The 18,838-nt window shown below is 42.6% G+C and overlaps 1 protein-coding gene across 1 annotated transcript in view; it reads left to right on the top strand.

Moving 5' to 3' along the window:
- The window catches only part of LOC128374962 (AT-rich interactive domain-containing protein 1B-like), a 177,445-nt gene that overhangs the window by 155,748 nt on the left and 2,859 nt on the right, over positions 1-18,838 (top strand). The window contains exons 9-18 of the mRNA XM_053335180.1: positions 3,988-4,124; positions 5,292-5,395; positions 7,139-7,333; positions 8,157-8,372; positions 9,384-9,606; positions 14,351-14,492; positions 15,412-15,581; positions 16,535-16,667; positions 17,102-17,177; positions 18,046-18,784. Of these exons, the coding sequence (XP_053191155.1) occupies positions 3,988-4,124; positions 5,292-5,395; positions 7,139-7,333; positions 8,157-8,372; positions 9,384-9,606; positions 14,351-14,492; positions 15,412-15,581; positions 16,535-16,667; positions 17,102-17,177; positions 18,046-18,784 (2,135 nt within the window). The remainder of the gene's footprint in view (positions 1-3,987; positions 4,125-5,291; positions 5,396-7,138; positions 7,334-8,156; positions 8,373-9,383; positions 9,607-14,350; positions 14,493-15,411; positions 15,582-16,534; positions 16,668-17,101; positions 17,178-18,045; positions 18,785-18,838) is intronic.

Genomic DNA, 18,838 nt, shown 5'->3' with positions numbered 1-18,838 from the left:
CTTTTAAAGGTAAATGCTGGTCAGTTTGAAAATGAATCAGTTTCATGAAAAGTTGACTTTTGGGTGCACTAAGCTGTCAGTTGTCAGTATGATGAATTGCAGTGTAATGTCAAGCCTGTCAGTATAGGGGAGGTAAAAGCTTATAATAAAAAAAAAGGTGCCTTATAATTTTTTTTTAGGGGCTGTGGATTGATGTTGGGGGATTTTTTGGAAAAGACAAGAGAACAGAAAGTATTAAAAGGTATAAGCTTTTCTTGGCAGCAGCTTCAGAGGACAGAATTGGCTTTTCAAATGACTTTCCAGCGCTGCCGGCGACACTCTACAAAAAGTTCCTGGAGCTATAGGAACGGGCTGTGTCGAAAAAATAAGCACTTAGTAGAAGAAGAGCAAAGCTCAGGAAAAAAAAAAGAGTCGTAAATCAAAGGGAAATTGAAGGGAGAAAAATGTTGGAAGAGGGAAGAAGAGAGGAGAGGAGAGTGCTCCCAGGCAAATCCTCGCCAAATAATTCATTTCTGACCTCCTTAGTAAGTAAATTTGCTAAATAAATAAGAGCAGCGCTTGAATGTCAAGAACGGGGGATGCTGCCTGTGGCGCTTTGTCGCTCGCAGTCTTGGCAGTGCTGTGGAGCGCTCTGCTTTCATTAGATGGGCAAAATAAATGGCTTCTCCTCCATCCATCCTGAGCTGTTTGATGTTTGGGAAGGAGGGGAGGGAGAAGCGAAGAGTAGCTTTTCTCTGGATTTAATATGTTAAAAGCTGTCCTTATTTTTTGTGGGGGGTTTATTCTGGTCTCCCCTCTGTGTGTGTGAGTATATGTGTTTGTGTGTATGTGTGTGTGTGTGTGTGTGTGTGTGTGTGTGTGTGTGCTGAGTTGAGTCAGGACTTTTGGAGTAGCTATGAGCTCAAGCTGCCCTGAGAACAGATTGGGTCCATATATAATTCATGGCCTCCAGCCGATCCACTCCATCCTTCCATCCAGCAACCTCTCTCCGGTTCTTTTTCTCTCGCCTTCTTCTACACACTCTCACACACGCGCGCGCACACAAAGCAGAGGGGATCGATAGGGAGGGACGCTCAGCCGTCACACACTTGTGCAGTCCCAGCACTTGTGCTGTCTCGTCCAGTTAGCAGCGCTGGGAGGCATCAGCACGGCCTGTCACCACGAATGAAGGACAAAGGCGCTGCCACTTCTAGAGAGACACCGTCAGCTGGTTGGCTGGCACCTCGTAACCATGGCATCCCCTTGGCAACAGCACACACCCCGCGCATGAACACAAGGATATGCTCAAACACACACTGACACGCACACTCTGCCCACAGTGTGAAAGTGGCCTTCTCAGATGCCCTTCACACATGTGGACTGAGTAGTGTGTGTGTGAGAGTGAGTGAATGAGGGAAAAAACAAGGGGGAGAGTGAAGGAGACAGCGAGGGCAGAGCATTTAGATAGAATGAATAGAGGAACAATAGAGTAGTAGTTGTCACTTTGAAGTGACTGGGATAAATAAAAGAATGTGTTTTCCATTGACGCATTTCAAAGGCCTTTAATTTGACTCTCACTGTATGAGATGATGACTTGTAAGTCAGGCTTGGCTGCCTTAATGGTGTCTGGACAGGCCAAACAAAAGAAGCTTTCTAATATTATGTTAAAACTCTAATGCTCTCCTCAGGCCACCACTAGACAACATACTGAGAGTGCACTGGCCTGGCAGTGTTAGGATAGATGTTTTTTTTTACTGGGAGTGTGTGTGTGTGTGTGTGTGTGTGTTAACTCATTCTCATGGAACAGCGATTACCTCGAGCTCTGGGGCCCTGAGCTGAAAATACGCCCCCCATCGGTCCACCAGGGACTCATCCGCACACTAGTCAGGCTTCTTCATGCCTTAATTTCCCTCCCTCCTTTTCTCTTTTCTCTCCACCTCCTTTCTTCTTCTCTTCCTCTCCCTCGCCATTTCCATCTCTCCATCCTTCCTCTTTCCTCCATGTTTTCTTCATCTTTTCCTTCACTCACTCTTTCCCTCTCTCTGCAGCAACAGGATGCTTTTTTTTTTCCCGGCACAAAGGTGCCCGAGAGCAAGAAGAATGCGCTGTGCCTTTTTTTTTTTTTTTTTTTTCCCCGATAGCAGCACATGCATATATTAAGTGTGATTAAACGCTGCGCGGTGCCTCCATCAAGTGCTTTCTAATGGGCTTTTTTATGACATGAATTAGTCATAATGGGAGAGCGCCACAGTCGAAAACCTCCAACCACTGTTGTTGTTGTTGTTGATTTGGAGACTTCACTATTCACAAGAGAGCTTGTCCTTACATTGCTTAAGGTGGGTGAGGGGCGTTTTACAGTATGGATAAATGAGGTTCACAGGCATTTGGCAACTCCAAACTTATTTTTCATTGTTGGCTTATCAGCGCTCTCTTTTGTGGGAGTTTGCATGCAGAAAACATCTTCGCTAGCAAGAGAAGGTGCAATGATCAAAAGGTAAATTTATTTCTGTGTCTTGACTCACACAGAGCTTTTTAGAGAACACGTAGGAAGCAAACGAAGGAGTCTATATTTCCCCCATTATGGAGAAATGGGGCCAGATAAGCGTGGATTTGGTGTGCGCTTGTTTCTTTGCCATGGAGCTCCCCTGTGCACCTCGGCCCCCATAGAGGGATTACATATGTATCATCAGCCGTGCTCTATGACTAATTACATCTGTGAGATGAGATTATGGGGAGGTTTACCAAGCCAATCCCTCCTCTTAGGCTATGTGTATCGCTTCCAGCATGAGGTATTGCATGTGTTTATGTGCGGGTGTGTGAAAGAGAGAAAGATGCCAGTGAGGAGGGAATTTGAATGACATAAATCCAGTTAGCATTTTTTCTTTTTGGTCCACATGAAACAGTGCTGCATTTAGGGACAAATACTCCTCCTTGTGGTATGTTGTTGGCCAGTGTCCCCCGCCTCCCCTCTTCCTTCCTGCATTCCTCCCATCCTTTCTCCCTTCGCAGTCACCCTTCTACCATTTGACTTTCTCAATTCTCCACCCGTTCCTCCCTCTCCCTCTCCACCTCCTTCCTCCTTTCCTAAATTTATTTCCATCTGCATTTCTGAGGCTTCCAATTTTCCCTCTCTTACTCCTTTAAGTCTTTTAGGCCTCTCTCTCTCTCTCTCTCTCTTCGCCTCACATCTCTTTTCTCCCTGTAAGCACGTCTTCCTCTCTCTCTCACACATACAATTTTTTTATACGGTTGTCCAGGAGATAATCTTGAGTCAGCAGGAGATAGACTAAATTGTTCCTAACATGGTGTTCCCTTTCAGACCCCATGTCACTCGCTTTGGCCTGCCTGGCATGCAATGATAGACGCTGCCTTCAATCAGGCACCCCCCACCCCCTCTCTCTCTCTCTCGCTCACACACACTCACACACACACACACACCGACATGCATTCAGCAGGTTGCAGATAAGCTCCTCTGATGTCACTTGCAACACCATGTGATGAGCCGCCTGAGAGAGAGAGAGAGAGAGATGGGAGGCTGAGGGAGGGAGATTGAGCGGGATTGATTTTTGCTGTCACCATGGCAACAAATAACATGATCCTCTCCAAAAGCACACCTTAATTAGTTAAATTATGGCTTGTGGGAGAGGGAGAGGGGGATTTGTAGAGGAGCAGATAAGGGAGGATGGAAGAGTTTTTCTTTTCTGATGCTGCACGCTCATCTCGGATCTTTTGGAAGGGCTGTTTGTTTGATCAGGGATATGCTGTGTACTGTGCGTTTTACTGTGACTTACAGATATAGTACATGCTGCTTGGTTTTTACTATAAAAATAAAGGAGCACAGCAGTAACAGACTGCCAAATATCTCTTTACGATTTTGTGACTTCTGCTCTTCTACAGCTTTCACTGTTACCCACTTATCTCTCTCCACAGCCTGTCATTACGACGTAAATTTAAACTGAATTCATCTCTACCAGACCTACTGACGTTTTTCTCCTCCTTCTGTGGTAGGCAGGGCAGCTATCAAGGCCCTGGCATCAACCAGGCGAGCTCCATGGCCACCACTGTCCCCTACAGCCAGCAAGCGGGCAACAACGGTCCAGCCATGGGCAACGCACAAGGTCCAGCCTACAATACACTGCCTTCAGGTACATGAGCGAAATGCAAACTAGTCTATATTGTCTACAGGTATGACTTACTTGGAAAAGGTGCAGGTGCTGACATAAGCAATACAAATATCAGCATTTTAACCACACAGAACTTTAGAAAACACATCTGACAAGAGAGATAACTTGAGTGAATTATCTCAATTCCCCCTCAAGTCCATTCATGCAATGTCATGTCACCCCCATACAACCCACCATTAACACATATAAAAAGATTTAAAATGATGTCATGACCCCCATCTACTCCCCTGTCTTATCTTGCTTTGCAACTGCAGAATACAAGTTGAAAAAAAGAAAAGAACCTGTTGCCGTAGCAGCCCTCAAGGTTAATGTCAGGAATTGGCTGGCAATTCACAGAGCAGCTCAAGATTGACCTATGTGTTTATGTTGAATGTATATCAGAACCAACTCAGTATTGTTCCCATTCAGAGAAAGCGAAAGAGGAGTTGAGGGGGCAAAAGCAAGAGCTGAGAAATCAAATAAATAAAAGGCTCAGAAATCAAGAGAGTTCTCTCTGACGCTACTTACTTTCTCAGTGCTCTTACTTTTCCTGTTGAGCTGGCCCTCCAGTGAACAAAGATTAATGTGGTACATCCCTTTTTCTTTCAGCCCTTCACCCCGCTGCATTGTTGCTAAACGCACCTCGGAGAGCACTGTGGCTCCCAAAATGAAAGGCACCTTTTATTCAAAACCAAATATCAGAATGCGTGACATTTGGAAAACTTCAAACGAATTAAAGCACCAAGGTTCCTCAAAACTCATCTGGTTTGCCCCTGGGCACGGTAAAAAGCCATTAGTTTTCCCACCGCGCTGCAGCACACAAGGGAAAAATAAAGAGGGAGCCTTGTATCCAAGGATTTCAGCCCACACAAGCACCGTTCATTTTAGACGAGTTATAACACGTTGAATCAACCGTGACACAAAAACCATGCCAAGTATACCTTTTCATTCTACCTTGGTGAAAGCAAAACCTATTGTGTGAGTTCAACATCAGTTTATTTGAGACAATGTTAATTACTGTATTATGACCATGGAACAAATCTCACCTCCCCAAAATGTTTTTTTTATTTTGTATTCTCCAAATATGTTTGGTGAAAACTTTTTAAGCAGCTTATTTTTGAATCAAATGTTTTCTTATTCTTTGTAAAGGAGCCATAGGAATATCAGGAGATGGGATGATGAGCCCAGATGGGAAACTGAAAACCGAAGCAAAAGATGACAGCGGCCCCGCCAACGAGCCTCACAAACCAAAGGTACTCCATTGACCTTCTCTGTTTCCATCTTTCTTTGCACATCCCTCTCTCCCTCTCAATTTTTTTTGTTTTGTTTTTTGTTTTTTGATCTCTCTCCTCTAATGAAGCAAACCAAATCTGATCAGCATATGCTGCCTCAGCACAGTGGGCTGTTTCTCTGTTGTTTTCTCGCCATATTTAATGATTTGTTTAACATTTACCATTCCTAATGTTTTCCTCACTTTGTTTTTGCCCCCAGCACTTTCTTCTTGCTGATGTTTTGGCAGCCTGAGCTGCAAAAAAAAAAAAAAAGAGAGACACAGAGAGAAAGAGAGGGCTCGGCATCTGCAGTACACACATGGATGTACACACATTCAAACACACCAACACAGAATACACACACACACAAAAACATAAAGATGAGAAGCCACACATTGGCCTTTCCAGTCAATCACAAACACACTCACCATCATTCTCTTACACACTACGTCCTCAGAGCCTCCTCTCCACACACACACTCAAAACACTCAAACAGATCCCAATACACAATGCTGACTTCTCATTTTGCCCTGCAATTGCAGCTCAGCTTGGCTCAGCTCAGCAACAGCAGAACTCTACTCTTTGCTCTTTTCTACCCCCTCCCCTTGTTTTTGCTTAACAACCCCTCCACACACACACATATACACACACGCCTCCATCACATCCACTACACGTCTTTTCCCTCCAAATCCCTGTCTTTTCTTTTGCTGATTACGGTAGTAGGGCCTTTTGAATTATTTAAGGCAGTCAGAGCAGCCAGAAAGACCCCCAGTGCTCCCAAAAGAGATGATCTGTCTGCCGAGAGACAGAGCGAGCGAGAGAGAGGAGGAGATGGAGAAAGAGAGAGAGCGTGATACAGAAAGAGAGACAGGGAAGGAGAGAGGGAGAAAGATAAGGTTTTGCTGACATGAGCATTCTGTACACAGACCAGAAGCACTTGTCAAGCTGTTGTTCCCTTTTTTCACAGTTTCTTTCACACACACACACACACACACGTATATACACATGCACTGAAGGACTCATGTATCTAGACACAGACACACACACACACACACACACACATTGATATCAGCTAACATGGAGTGATTTACACAAAGTGGAGCTTGTATCCAGATTCATGCACATGCATACTGTTTATAGACAGACTATGAAAACTAATACATGCTGATCTGCCTGCATTTAAACACACACACACACACTAACAGTAATGCATGGGAAATATCTAATACACACACTTAACTGCTATGTATGGCTCTGTAGACAAAGATATTCTAGACACACTCATAGGCAAACAGTAGTTGGATTAATATTCAACTCTTATTATTGGACAACTATTTCTGATGCATTTACATAGAAGTTAGTAGGTAGTTATATCTGTAACAGCATAATATATATTTTTTAATTTGGTCGTATGTGTTGGATGAACACTGGAACACACATGTATGCATGCTCACACAAATATACATTTACACACATACAGTCTTATGTCGGATACATAGTGACTCATTTGGAGTTGCCTACTATTACCGACTCATCGCAGTATGTTACACTGAGGAGCTGGGTGAAAGCAGTGATTGATACTTTTGTCCTCAGAAAATTAAAATTAAAAGTTCTGTTCCCTCTCTCTCTCCCTCTCTCTCTCTCTCCTCTCTCTCTCTCTCTCTCTCTCTCTCTCTCTCTCTCTCTCTCTCCCGCTCTCTCTCACGCTCTCTCGCTCTCTCCCAGCTACAGGACAGCTACAGCAACAATAACAGCACCAGTGGCTCCCAGCAGTATGTGTCCCAGCCAGCCACACCAGGCGGTGCCCTACCCGTGCCCTCCCCCCTCTCTCCCAGCCCGGCCAGCCTGTCCTCCTATCACGGTGATGATAGTGACAGCATCAGCAGCCCCCCCTGGCCCCTCAAGACCCCTTCCAGTCCTGTAAGCACTACACATTCAAACAATGCTGGATTTGACGGATGTGATGGATGTGTGCATTTACTTAACAGGAATATTAATTACATTAGCGTATAGACACCAAATCAAGCAACTTAAAGATCAGTGAAATAAAGTCAATGTCCCCTTTATGGACGCTTCTGTTAGTAGGAGCTGTTAGTTTGATTGATCCACATGTGACTGAAGGATTATTGTGTAATTACTTGATCAAAAGCCGGTTCCTAGACGACAAAAGTGTTTGCAAACCTGAACTGAAGCCAGCCAAGACTGCGTGGGATTAAACTTTGTACACTGATTTTGAACTTGAGGGATATGAATGTGTTATGAATGAACGTTGAGGTAAACACAGGCTGAACTCGAAACAAAATGCACTAAAGAAGTGTTTATTTTAGCTTGGTCATTCAACCAGGGGCCTACTTCAGAATGTGTAAATATGGCATGAAATTTTAATAATCCCCATGGGGAGAGTGGGATGTTGTAGCAGAAAACAGCAAAAGGATACTGCAGCAAGAAATACACCCAAATAGACTATATATAATAGAATATAGAAACGACCTGATGTAAATTATGTGTCAACACATCTGGTATAAGGTATGAATAAAAATAGCTGAAAAAACAAAATAACAGCAATATATTATATATCTATTTATACATATATATATATATATATATATATATATATATATATATATATACTATTTTATCTTCTAATAAAAATGTTGATTCTGGTGATATTACTTGTTTGTATGGTATAAAAAGTCATATTCTTATGTTAAATTGTTCTGTCCTCAATTTCTTTCCTTGCCAGAAAGCCAACCCTAACTCCTCCTCCCTCGGCGGGGAGCGAATCACGCGGCTCTATGAGCTGGGTGTGGAGCCAGAGAGGCGGAGCTGGGTGGAGCGCTATCTGTCCTTCATGGAGGAGAGGGGTACACCTGTAGCACAGCTGCCCATAGTGGGCAAGAAGCCACTGGACCTCTGGAAGCTCTACATGGCTGTTCGAGAGATAGGAGGCCTGGCTATGGTAACGCATAGGGAACACACTTAATGTTGTTTGGGATAATGTTAGAGGTCATAAAAGTATTCTGAGCAGAATATAACCTCACACAAAGTGAACTCAATTCGCTCTGCTGTCGTGCATCGGCTGTTTAATATTCTCCAGCAGTGTGTACTCAAGCACCATGACATATGGTGTGCTTGTAAATGTTGAGAGATGTACTCAAGAGAATGCAATACATGGAAGATGTCTTAGAAAACCCAGAGTATATTCCTGAAAATGTCACCATTTGCAAGTTCTGAGAAAAACTCTGTTTGTCACTCCCCATGTGACTGCTAATTGTGGCCAGAGTTAGAGGAAGCTCAGAGAAATCAGGTAATCATAAGACATGTCAAAAATGTATGGATATGAATCCCCGAACATTACATTATTCCAAAGCCTCGGACATTTATCATGATCACCTGCAAAACAGCCTATTGACTTCTTACACAGCAAACTGGGAAAACTACTTCTTTATAGACTTTCTTAGTGCACAGGGTCTCTGTCACGCTTGAAACAATAAGCAACCTTCTCTCAAACTGTCACAAAGTTTGAAGAATGTTGTATGCTGTGACATCAAGTTTTCACATAATTAGAATCCAGAGGCCAAACCCACACATCCCCGTCCATACTTTTGGTAACAGTGTAGTCTTCAATGCTTTTTTTTTTTTACTGTGAGATTAAAAACAGCAGTGTGACAATTATGTGCAATACTTGTGAGTGACCCATAACTCTGTGGTTACACTAAATACAAAAACATTAAGTGTTCTGCCTCGGAATTGATTATTTTGATTGAATTCAGCCGTCTGTGGTTTACCATAGTACTAAGTGTGTGGCTGATATACTACTGGGATACATTACTTTTTATAGTGAGAACATGAGCACAGACAAAAGGATTCTTAACACTAAAATGTCATTGTCATACTCGTCATTTAACTCTTTTTTTTTTTCTTCCTCTTATTTTTCTTCCTCTCCTCTCAACACCACAACACCACTCAGGTAAACAAGAACAAGAAGTGGCGCGAGCTGTCCACCAACCTGAACGTGGGTACGTCAAGCAGCTCCGCCAGCTCGCTCAAGAAGCAGTACATCCAGTATCTGTTTGCCTATGAGTGTAAGATGGAGAGGGGAGAAGAGCCGCCAGCAGACAGCAGCAGCAGCAGCGGCAGTATGGCTGGAGGGGACAACAGGAAGCAGGTCAAAATCCAGCCGCCATCACCTGGTAAGGATTGATAACAGACTGGTTTGCTGTTTTTTTTTTTTTGCAGCTCCACTCTCCCATCTGTCAGCAGCCAAACAACAGGTGTTGCTGATCAAACTACAGGTGTCAGGAACCATCAGAGAAACAGTGATGTGTACACATGACACAATATGTCATTAAACATCACCACAATAACGGCATTGCAGCTGTGATAGAAACCTTCCTGTGAAACATGTTGCTTTTGAAGACCAGGAAGTTAGTCCAGTATGTATGCTGTATACATGTAGCATGTGCAGATTCAATTGATTATGACGCTGTGTGAGCTTGTTCCCTTGTGTAGGTTTTGGTTACAGCCCGAGTTGCACTTTCAAAAGACTATTATTAATGCGGAAATAAAAGTAATGTCAACAATGAAGCAATTAATTCCCAGCCAAAAACACCATAATCTAATCATGTCTGTCAGATCATAGAGCTGTGGACCGCCAGAGACTTTGTTACAACACTAAAAACAGGCCTCATCTGCTTAGATATTTAACAAAATATGACAAGGGAGGAGAGGAGGTGTCACAAGAGTGCAATTACTCATGCTTATTCGGTTCTTTATGTCTCATGTCTTTAAATCAATTTGCAACTGTAACATTTTACTGAAATCTGGATTAGGTGTAAAATACAACCCACTGTAAATGTAACACTACAATATATCTAGTTGAAAAAATACACTGTACTACAAACAGTGGTAAGTCCATCAGTCCTCTTATGAAAAAATACCAGAGACACTAACAACAAGCGACCATGAACAGTCAATAAGTATTATTATTAAATAACAAGAGAGCAATAATATAGATACATGGACACACCTTAAAACCCATGAGAGATGAGCAAACATTAACACAGCTTTGATTAGATGATTCTTACTTTAATGAAGGTGAGCTAGAATACGATCGCCACTTAAACCCGAGACATGCCTTTATTTGATTACAGTTCAATTGAGGTTAAGTAATGCGGTCTTGACGCTGCACCGTAACACAAATGGTGCTTTTTTTTGTTTGTGTTTATTACCTGTTCACACCGCGTGTTTCTCTATGCACAATTATGACGTGAAGATCAGGAGAGGAGAGAGAAAGAGTTGGAGCGATACGGAGCGCTAAGGTCACGTCTCTAATTTGCAGCGGAGATGAGAAAAGTGACCCTGGCTTTTAAATAGAACATCGGAGCACTTCACCTGCCTGAGACACTGTAGATTGCTTTTCCTGGTGGGTGGAAAAGAGCATCTGCCTTCATTTGCATACACATAGACATATACTGTACACATCAGCCGCACACATATACATAAACACATATGAATGAATGCATGTTCCCGCTCATAACACTTCAGAATTCAGAATTCAAACCTGTCTCATCTATTCAAGGGGATATAACCACTTCAATTTTATAGAATCTCATTTTTTCCCATATCAGCTGATGGGACCATCATAGAGTTAACATAATCATAAAAAGCATCTATATTGTGAAATATGAAAAGGTCAGCACTTGATGTTTAGACCGGCTTTTTGATATGTAAACTGTAAACTGCTTATGCTACAACACTTGGTTGAAGTAATATCTCTTGCATATTTTTTTTTAGATCATCTGCAAGAACGACTGGTCTTTATGAACAGCTGTAATGAAATACCAATGCAATGTTAGTTAAGACCAAGAGAGCTACGATACATTTAAAACATATCTATTTTAAAGGTTCATTTAGGTTTATTATAACTCTGGTCATTATTCCTAACTGCTGAGATCTGGGGAGAAACAAGCACTCAGACAGGCAGAAAATTATGACTCAAACTTCAGACCAACTTCATGTTATTACCTTGACCCATTGTACTTATTCTAGGTATGTAAGAATCGGCCATGAGTGAGATTTGATTCTGTAGGGTTTGGCTTTGTGATTTGCACAGTTTTACCCCCAATTAAAGTCGTTTTGAAAAACTGGCTACCGTTGCTTGTTATAGAAGGAAAAGAACAGGTGTTACTAATAAGATTAACAATGACCGTTTGACAGTGAGCCAGGAAGCACAGTTTCAAGGCTGAAACCGTAGCAGCTAAATGGAAATTTAGTCGTCAGAATGTCTTTGGTGAAAAAAGGTCTATTGTCTGACCACTCGTGTTTTTTGCCCCAACCGACTTTGTTGTAGGAATGATATGAGTGATTACTTTGGTGAGTACATGTTATCATCAAAACAGCAGCTCCAAAAATTAGATCTACGTTGTAAAAAACACAAGTCTCCCTTCAAGGTTGCATTTAAAATACTACAAAACTGCCATTAGGGTAAAATGTCTGTTTCCAATATACTTCAACTTGCTTTGTGTGTCGAAATGAATGATTTTCTTGACACTTGTCATTAAAGTGATTAAGTTTCCGTTACATTGATACACGCTTTAAAGATCCAGACATATTTTAAGACAAATCGATGCTCATATGTGCATGTTTTAGCTTGAGGTGTGATGTGAGAGAGCGCAGAGAAACTTCAGCTGATGAATGTGGAAACAGCCTTCTAACATCAAGCTGTGAGCATTCATCATTCTGCACATAGAAGGTCAAACATCCAAGTGAAAGTAGCAATGAGAAAGCACTTTTGATTGGAAGGACTAATAATATAATAGATGGGAATTTGAAACTACCTACACTGGCAGAAGAGCACAAAGTTCTTCCACTGCAGAAAATCTTGTGGGCAGGTGCATGGGATCATAAACTGCAACTGTAAAAGAAGCATCGTTTTGAAGACCACATATTTATACAAAATTACTTGAAAATTGGCACTTAGTGGTAATGTAATAAATTAGGTTCACAATGTAGAAAAAAAATCCTATTCATTTCTTTTTTTCTACCTCTGTCCTGATCTAATACGTGTTCTTGCTTGCTCTAAAGTGAAAATTGTCCCACTGACACCCTGCCAACCTATATATAGACTGACAGTGCAATGATGTCACACAGGGAGCTTGTCCAGCGGGCTAGTGGGGGGTGGCGGTGTGGAGAGGGTGTGTGTGTATATATGTGTGTGCGTGGTGGTGGTGGTGGTGGTGGGGTGTGGGGAGTGATTAATGAGGACTGGAATGTAGAATGTAAACAAAGTCGACCTCGCCGTCACCTTTCATTCACAAAACTGGCTCGGCTGACTGACTCCCTCCCCTTCTCACCCACCCCCAACCCCTTAACCACTACTACCCCTCTGGATTATGTCACCCACTGACTGAGGCTCTCGTGCACACACACATCATACATCAGCCACATGCCTTTTGTACACACACACACACACACACACACACACACTTTTTTTTCACATCAGCTCCTCTGTCATTCTTTTCTCCCTCTAAATGTAGAGCAGAGGGCACTTGAGTTCATGCCGTCCTCCACCTCCCTCCGTCTTTGTGCCCCGCCGCTCAGTATTATGTATCTGCCTGTCTGCCCGCCTGCTCTTGAAGAATGGCAAACCTCTTAACCTTGGCTAACCCCACCATTGTTTGCATTTCTTCACGTGTGCATGTGTGTGTGCGCACATGTTTGTCTAAGGCAGGGATATCCCAGGAAGTGAAAAACCTGTAATGCTCAATGCCCCGTTTTGCCCTCTCTCCTACCTCTGCTCATCGCCTCCCATCATCATGGGATAACCATCTCTCCCTGTCTCTCTCTCTCTCTCTCTCTCTCTCTCCCTCTCTTTTTCTTTCTCTCTGTCTCCTGTGATGTAGAGGCAGGGGGTATCGTTGAATAATTCAGAATTAGCATGAATTTTTAAAGCTTAAGCCTTTCTTTTTTTTTTTTCCTGTGGAAACGTGTGGTGCAGGGAAAGGCCACTCAGGCTGTTCCAGAGGAAGGCTTCTTACGCTAAATGCTCATTAGGATACTTTCACATTCTCTCTTTCTCTGTCTTTGTCATCTTTTAACCGGAACAGTCCACATTTTCCATTAAGCCTGCTTCAGGGAATTTGTATCCCTTGGTTTTATCTGGTTGGGGTTCTTTGTGTGGCGGGCTCTTGTAGCTCTGCACTGCTATAATTTTCTAGTCATCTGAACTGAGAAATTCACAGAAATATGGTGTCATAACAAGAGAACACACTAACCCAATTTTAACCCCAGTTTGATTCACTGTGAAGAGATGATTTTTTCCTAGGAGGCGGTCATCAGTACAGGCTTTCTCAATTCCTCACTCATGTATAAAGAATATTTTCGGAGGCATAAAGCACAGTCTTTTTCCCCAATGCACCAAGTGGTAGAGACACACTTTTATATATACACTATAAATACAGTGTCCCCCAGCTCAGCCCTCCACATGAACCCCTCATCAAGTCCATGGCACACCTAAAAAAGCCAGCTAAACCACATTCAAACAGCTTCCAAATAAAGAGCTGTGCAGCAACTGCCCCAGTTGGTAGTTCCCTCACAGAAATCATTCCCTTCTCTCTGCTGTGTCCTTTCCTCCTGCCTCCTTCCCCTTCTCCTCTCCCTCTGCTGGCCCTCTTTGCTGCCCTCATGTACAGTAGGCTGTTTGCTCAAGCTCACTTGTCATGTAGGGCATCACTGTGACTGCTTTAGCCTTAAGTCCAAAGTTATCTCCCTAACACAGCACCTTGCTGTAGCCAAAGCCCAATATGGTTGTTTTAAAGACCAGTCTTCATATCTAAAGACTTGGGGGAACTCAGCAGTCTGACTGTGTTACCGTTTTTTTACTGTGAATTTTGTGAATCGTCTAGTTCCAATAATAAGGCTACTTCTGTCTCCCAGCCAATTCAGGCGGCTCCCTCCAAGGCCCGCAGACACCCCAGTCCTCTGGCAGCAGCTCTACAGCAGAGGCAGCAGGGGATCTGAAACCTCCAACTCCCACCACCACCCCTCTGGGACAGGTCACACCACTGCCTCCCAACAGGTACCACACACACACATACTACACTACAGTATTACACTGCTACTACTCTATAAATTCTGCTCCTTTTACAAGTGTTTTACTGATATAATTGGCAGCATTGCTATTATTAGCTACTTTTGCTGCTATCACAAATGATTCTGTATGGATGAAGAAAGATGTTGTTCATGTGTATGTACAAACCTAAATTGAACAATCTTACATGAAGCAGAACTCAATTAATGATCTTCATGCACACGTGTAATTATGTTCAGATACATTAACATTATCCATAGAAACAGGTAGGTTTAATGTATTTCCTAATGAGAAATTGCTTTGTGTGTTATGTAATTTAAGTGAGACTGAAGATTAAGTATATTTTATGTTTTAGTCCTCTTCTTCTATGATTATAGCAAAATGTCCATACTCTCTCTGCTGCCTTCTTCTCATTCCATGATTACTAAGACTTGAGTTGTGTTTTATAAAAGTCTTTTTCTAGTAGATGTTATTTTTAGAGCTCATGAGAAGAAACAAAAATATTGCAATATAATATCATATTGTATGAAAGAAGTTATATTCTGACTGCAACAGCAAGATTGGTGTGTTATAAGTCCTGGTTTGTAAAACATACTCCTACCACAACTACTATTAAATCTGCTACCACCTGAGCTATTGTATCATTACTAGTCAGACTCTATGGCCTCATTCTTTTATGCAGTATCTGAAAAATGTAATATCAAAATAATAATAATCATTCAAAAAATTACAAATTACAAAATGAAAACACTTGAATTTGATTCAGAGTAAAACTCCTTTACATCACTTCATATCCATGTTTTCAGTGTGTCCAGTTCTTGGTTTCTACCGCTCTCATACAGCTCCCTCTTTCTCCCATTTTCTCTCCTCTCTGTTCCTCCTTTCCTACCCTCCTCATCTGGTCCAGGAGCAGTGTGAGTGTACAGGACCCCTTCTCGGAGGTGAGCGACCCGGCCTTCCAGAAGCGTGCTACCTCCCTGCCTCCCTCAGCTCCATACCAGCAGGGCCTCAGCATGCCTGACATGATGATGAGGATGCAGTACGACGCCAAGGACCCCTTCGCCGGGATGAGGAAGAGTAAGTGAGGCACATGCTGCGGCATCAGTTCAACCAAATACAAAGACCTGGGCCAATATTACCAAATTTCACAAACTTTTTTGTTTTTGCTGGGCGGGGGGGTTGAATTTGAATCAAGTATTTTATATTATGTATATTTTCAAATAATGAATAAATATTGTTAATGTACTGACTATATCAGACATTTCATTCATGTTATACTTACAGTAGACATCCGGGAAACCTGAAACTTCATCTTAAAACTTGCTTGGTTCTTTGTCAAAATTAATCACGTATGGCAAAGCCTTTCGTCTGTCTCGGTGATCTAATTCATTGTCTAGTCACCATGTCGCCTCAGATCAGGACAGATGTGTGTGCTTCACTACTAGAACTATGAAAGCAGATGAGAACTGTTTGTTACACCACTCACCCCTTTATCGAAAACACCAGCTCCTCTGATGTTCTTGTAGCTTAGCCTCTGTCTCATCCTAACTTTGTTCATCCTTTTCATCCTCCTCGTTTAAACCTTTCATCCTTTCCACCCCGCTGAGAAGCACCTGTTTTTGGCCAACTCATGTGGTTTAGTTTTCAGAACAAACAGTAGTTTTAGAAAGGATGGCGGCTCCTCTGAAACCTGAGGAGAATGGAGTCTGAATGAATAATATGGTGGATGTTAGCTGCAAAACATCAGTTACACCCTCAGAACAATAGGTTTTAATAATGTAAAGTAGTGAATATTCATAGAGGTATGCTGCCACCTGCTGGCTAGCACAAGGCACGGCTCCTAAGCAAAATACTTAAAATTATCTGCATATTTAGGCCTGTTTTGCACATTTGTAAGACATTCCTGATCACACTTATTTTTCACCTCAATGCCTATTAAAATGAAGGTTCTTTATTCGATTTTGTTCATATTTTCTACATTCAATCACCTTTTAAGATGCATTTACCTTCTTTGCTTTCTGTCTCTTCAGTGGCAGGAGCTGATCCCTACATGCCAGGCCAGATACCCAGTGGTGGGATGCAGGACATGTATGGTCGGCCCCCGTCAGCCTTGAGTATGAGCCAACGTTCACAGTACCCATACGGGCCAGGCTTCGACAGAAGGTAAGCACCAAAGCCATAAAGATGAGGGTGGTGAACCTGTCATGTGCTATTATGTCTTTGACATTTTCCTAACATGAGCCCTGAGGCCTACTGTAGCTTTTTTACTTCATGTACCGACTTACCTGTTTATAATGGAGGTTATGTCAGTGTGTCAGAAGCATGAGGACTCTCCTGTTGTGTGATCCTCAGACCGGACCATGTGATGGGCATGGAGGGGAGCATGGGCCCTCCCGGGAGTCAGAACAACATGGGACCTTCCAATAGTGAGGGTAGCATGTATTCTCCCAGCAGATACCCTTCACAGCAGAGGTCAGTGTGTGTGTGTGTGTGTGTCTATGTGTGTGTTTACTTAGGCTAACACCTCAATATTGTGTAGTTCTGCTAATATTGTGTAGTTCTAAGTCATTTTTTTACTATTCCTTCCTCTGTTCCAGACACGATGGCTACGGTCAGCAGTATCCTGGCATGCCATATGGAATGCATCCATCTGGGATGTTTCCACAGCAACAGGTGAGAGACATCATCCGTATGTACTCGGTACTGTTAATCTATTACAATAGAATGGAAATACAGTCCTTTTACAATATTCAGCCATAAGAATATAATAGTTAAATGTAAAGAAAATGAATAAATAAATTATTTAAAAAAAATTGTTACATATTTTTGTTTGTTTGTTTTAGAAAAAGTGGTCTTTACTGCATATTTTTTTATTTTATTGTCATTCCTATAATGACATACATGTAAGGGCATTTTATTTTTTTAAAGCTGTAATGAAATATAGTAGGTCTGAATATTCTTATTCTTTTCTCAATCTCCAACAATGTACATGAATAAACTTAATCAAAAGTGCAAACTTGACTGTGTACAACATCAGCAACAGTCATCAAATGTAATATTAGTTGACAGTAACTACTATCACTGACACCTGCAGCTTTGAATGCACACTGAAAGTTTGGGGTCACATATGGTGATCTTCTCAGCTGGCATAAAGCATCTGTTGGTGCTGGTGGATTGAGTTCAGCTCAGTCATATCCAGTTAAAAACGTTGTGTCTACAGTTGTAAGAAAATGTAGACATTTATTCAGCTCACACACATATAACTCAGAACTTCTCCTCTTCAGCGAGCATTAAAACACAAAGACAACATACATATAAAGCACAAATATACATATTAACTACATATTGTGTTAAAACATAAACTAAGATAAACTGCCCACTACAGCTGGGATAAAATAACTCAGACCCAAAATTTAATATAATATAATAAGTATTTTTATTACATATAGCAATGAAATGATAAGAATGAATCTGGTTGTGTTGTATGTGTACAGTAAATGGCAAAAATCATCATTAACTATCTGCACCTTTACTTCAGCAGGGCTACAAACGGCCCATGGATGGTATATATGGCCCCCCACCCAAGAGACACGAGAGTGACATGTATGCCATGCAGTACCCCAACCAGCAGCCGGACATTTACAACCACTATGGCGGTGGGTACTCAGGTCCTGAACACAGACCCATCCAGGGACAGTTCCCCTACCCCTACCCCCGTGAGCGTATGGCCCCATCGGGGCAGAGCCAGCACAGTATGATGGGTGGGGGACCCACTCCTAACCACGCTGCTGATGGCCCCAACATGTGGCCATCCAGGACAGACCTTGGCTATCCCTACCCCAACCGACAGGGGCCGCCATCACAAATGGCCCCTTATGGCTCAATTGGTAGAGATGACATGGACGGACGGCCTGGACAGGATCAGTGGCACCGTCAGTCTCCCTACATGTCATCATCAGGTGGGATGACTCCCCTGTCATCACGTCAGCCCCCATCATCCTATTCTAACTCCCCATCCATGGCAAACCACCTGCCTAGAGCACCCAGCCCAGGGGCCTTCCAGCGTTCCATGGACTCCCGGATGTCACCCAGCAAAATACCGTTCATGTCACCCATGAAGATGCCTAAACCTGGGATGGCCATGATGGGCTCTCAGGGCCCCGGGCCACTGGGTCAGTTTCCTCCCAACCTGAGAAAGGACCTCAACTACCCGCCAGGATCAGTGGAAGCTACCATACCGATTCTCAAGCCTCGACGCAAGCTTACCTCCAAGGACACTGGTGAGATGGAGCACTCGTTTGTAGTTGTATTATGTCATCAGTTGATTCATGGTA

This window comes from Scomber japonicus, chromosome 16 (assembly GCF_027409825.1).
Source record: "Scomber japonicus isolate fScoJap1 chromosome 16, fScoJap1.pri, whole genome shotgun sequence".
Lineage (NCBI taxonomy): Eukaryota > Metazoa > Chordata > Actinopteri > Scombriformes > Scombridae > Scomber > Scomber japonicus.
The sequence above is the reverse complement of the archived record's forward strand: the minus strand, read 5'-3'. Positions and strand labels throughout refer to the sequence as shown.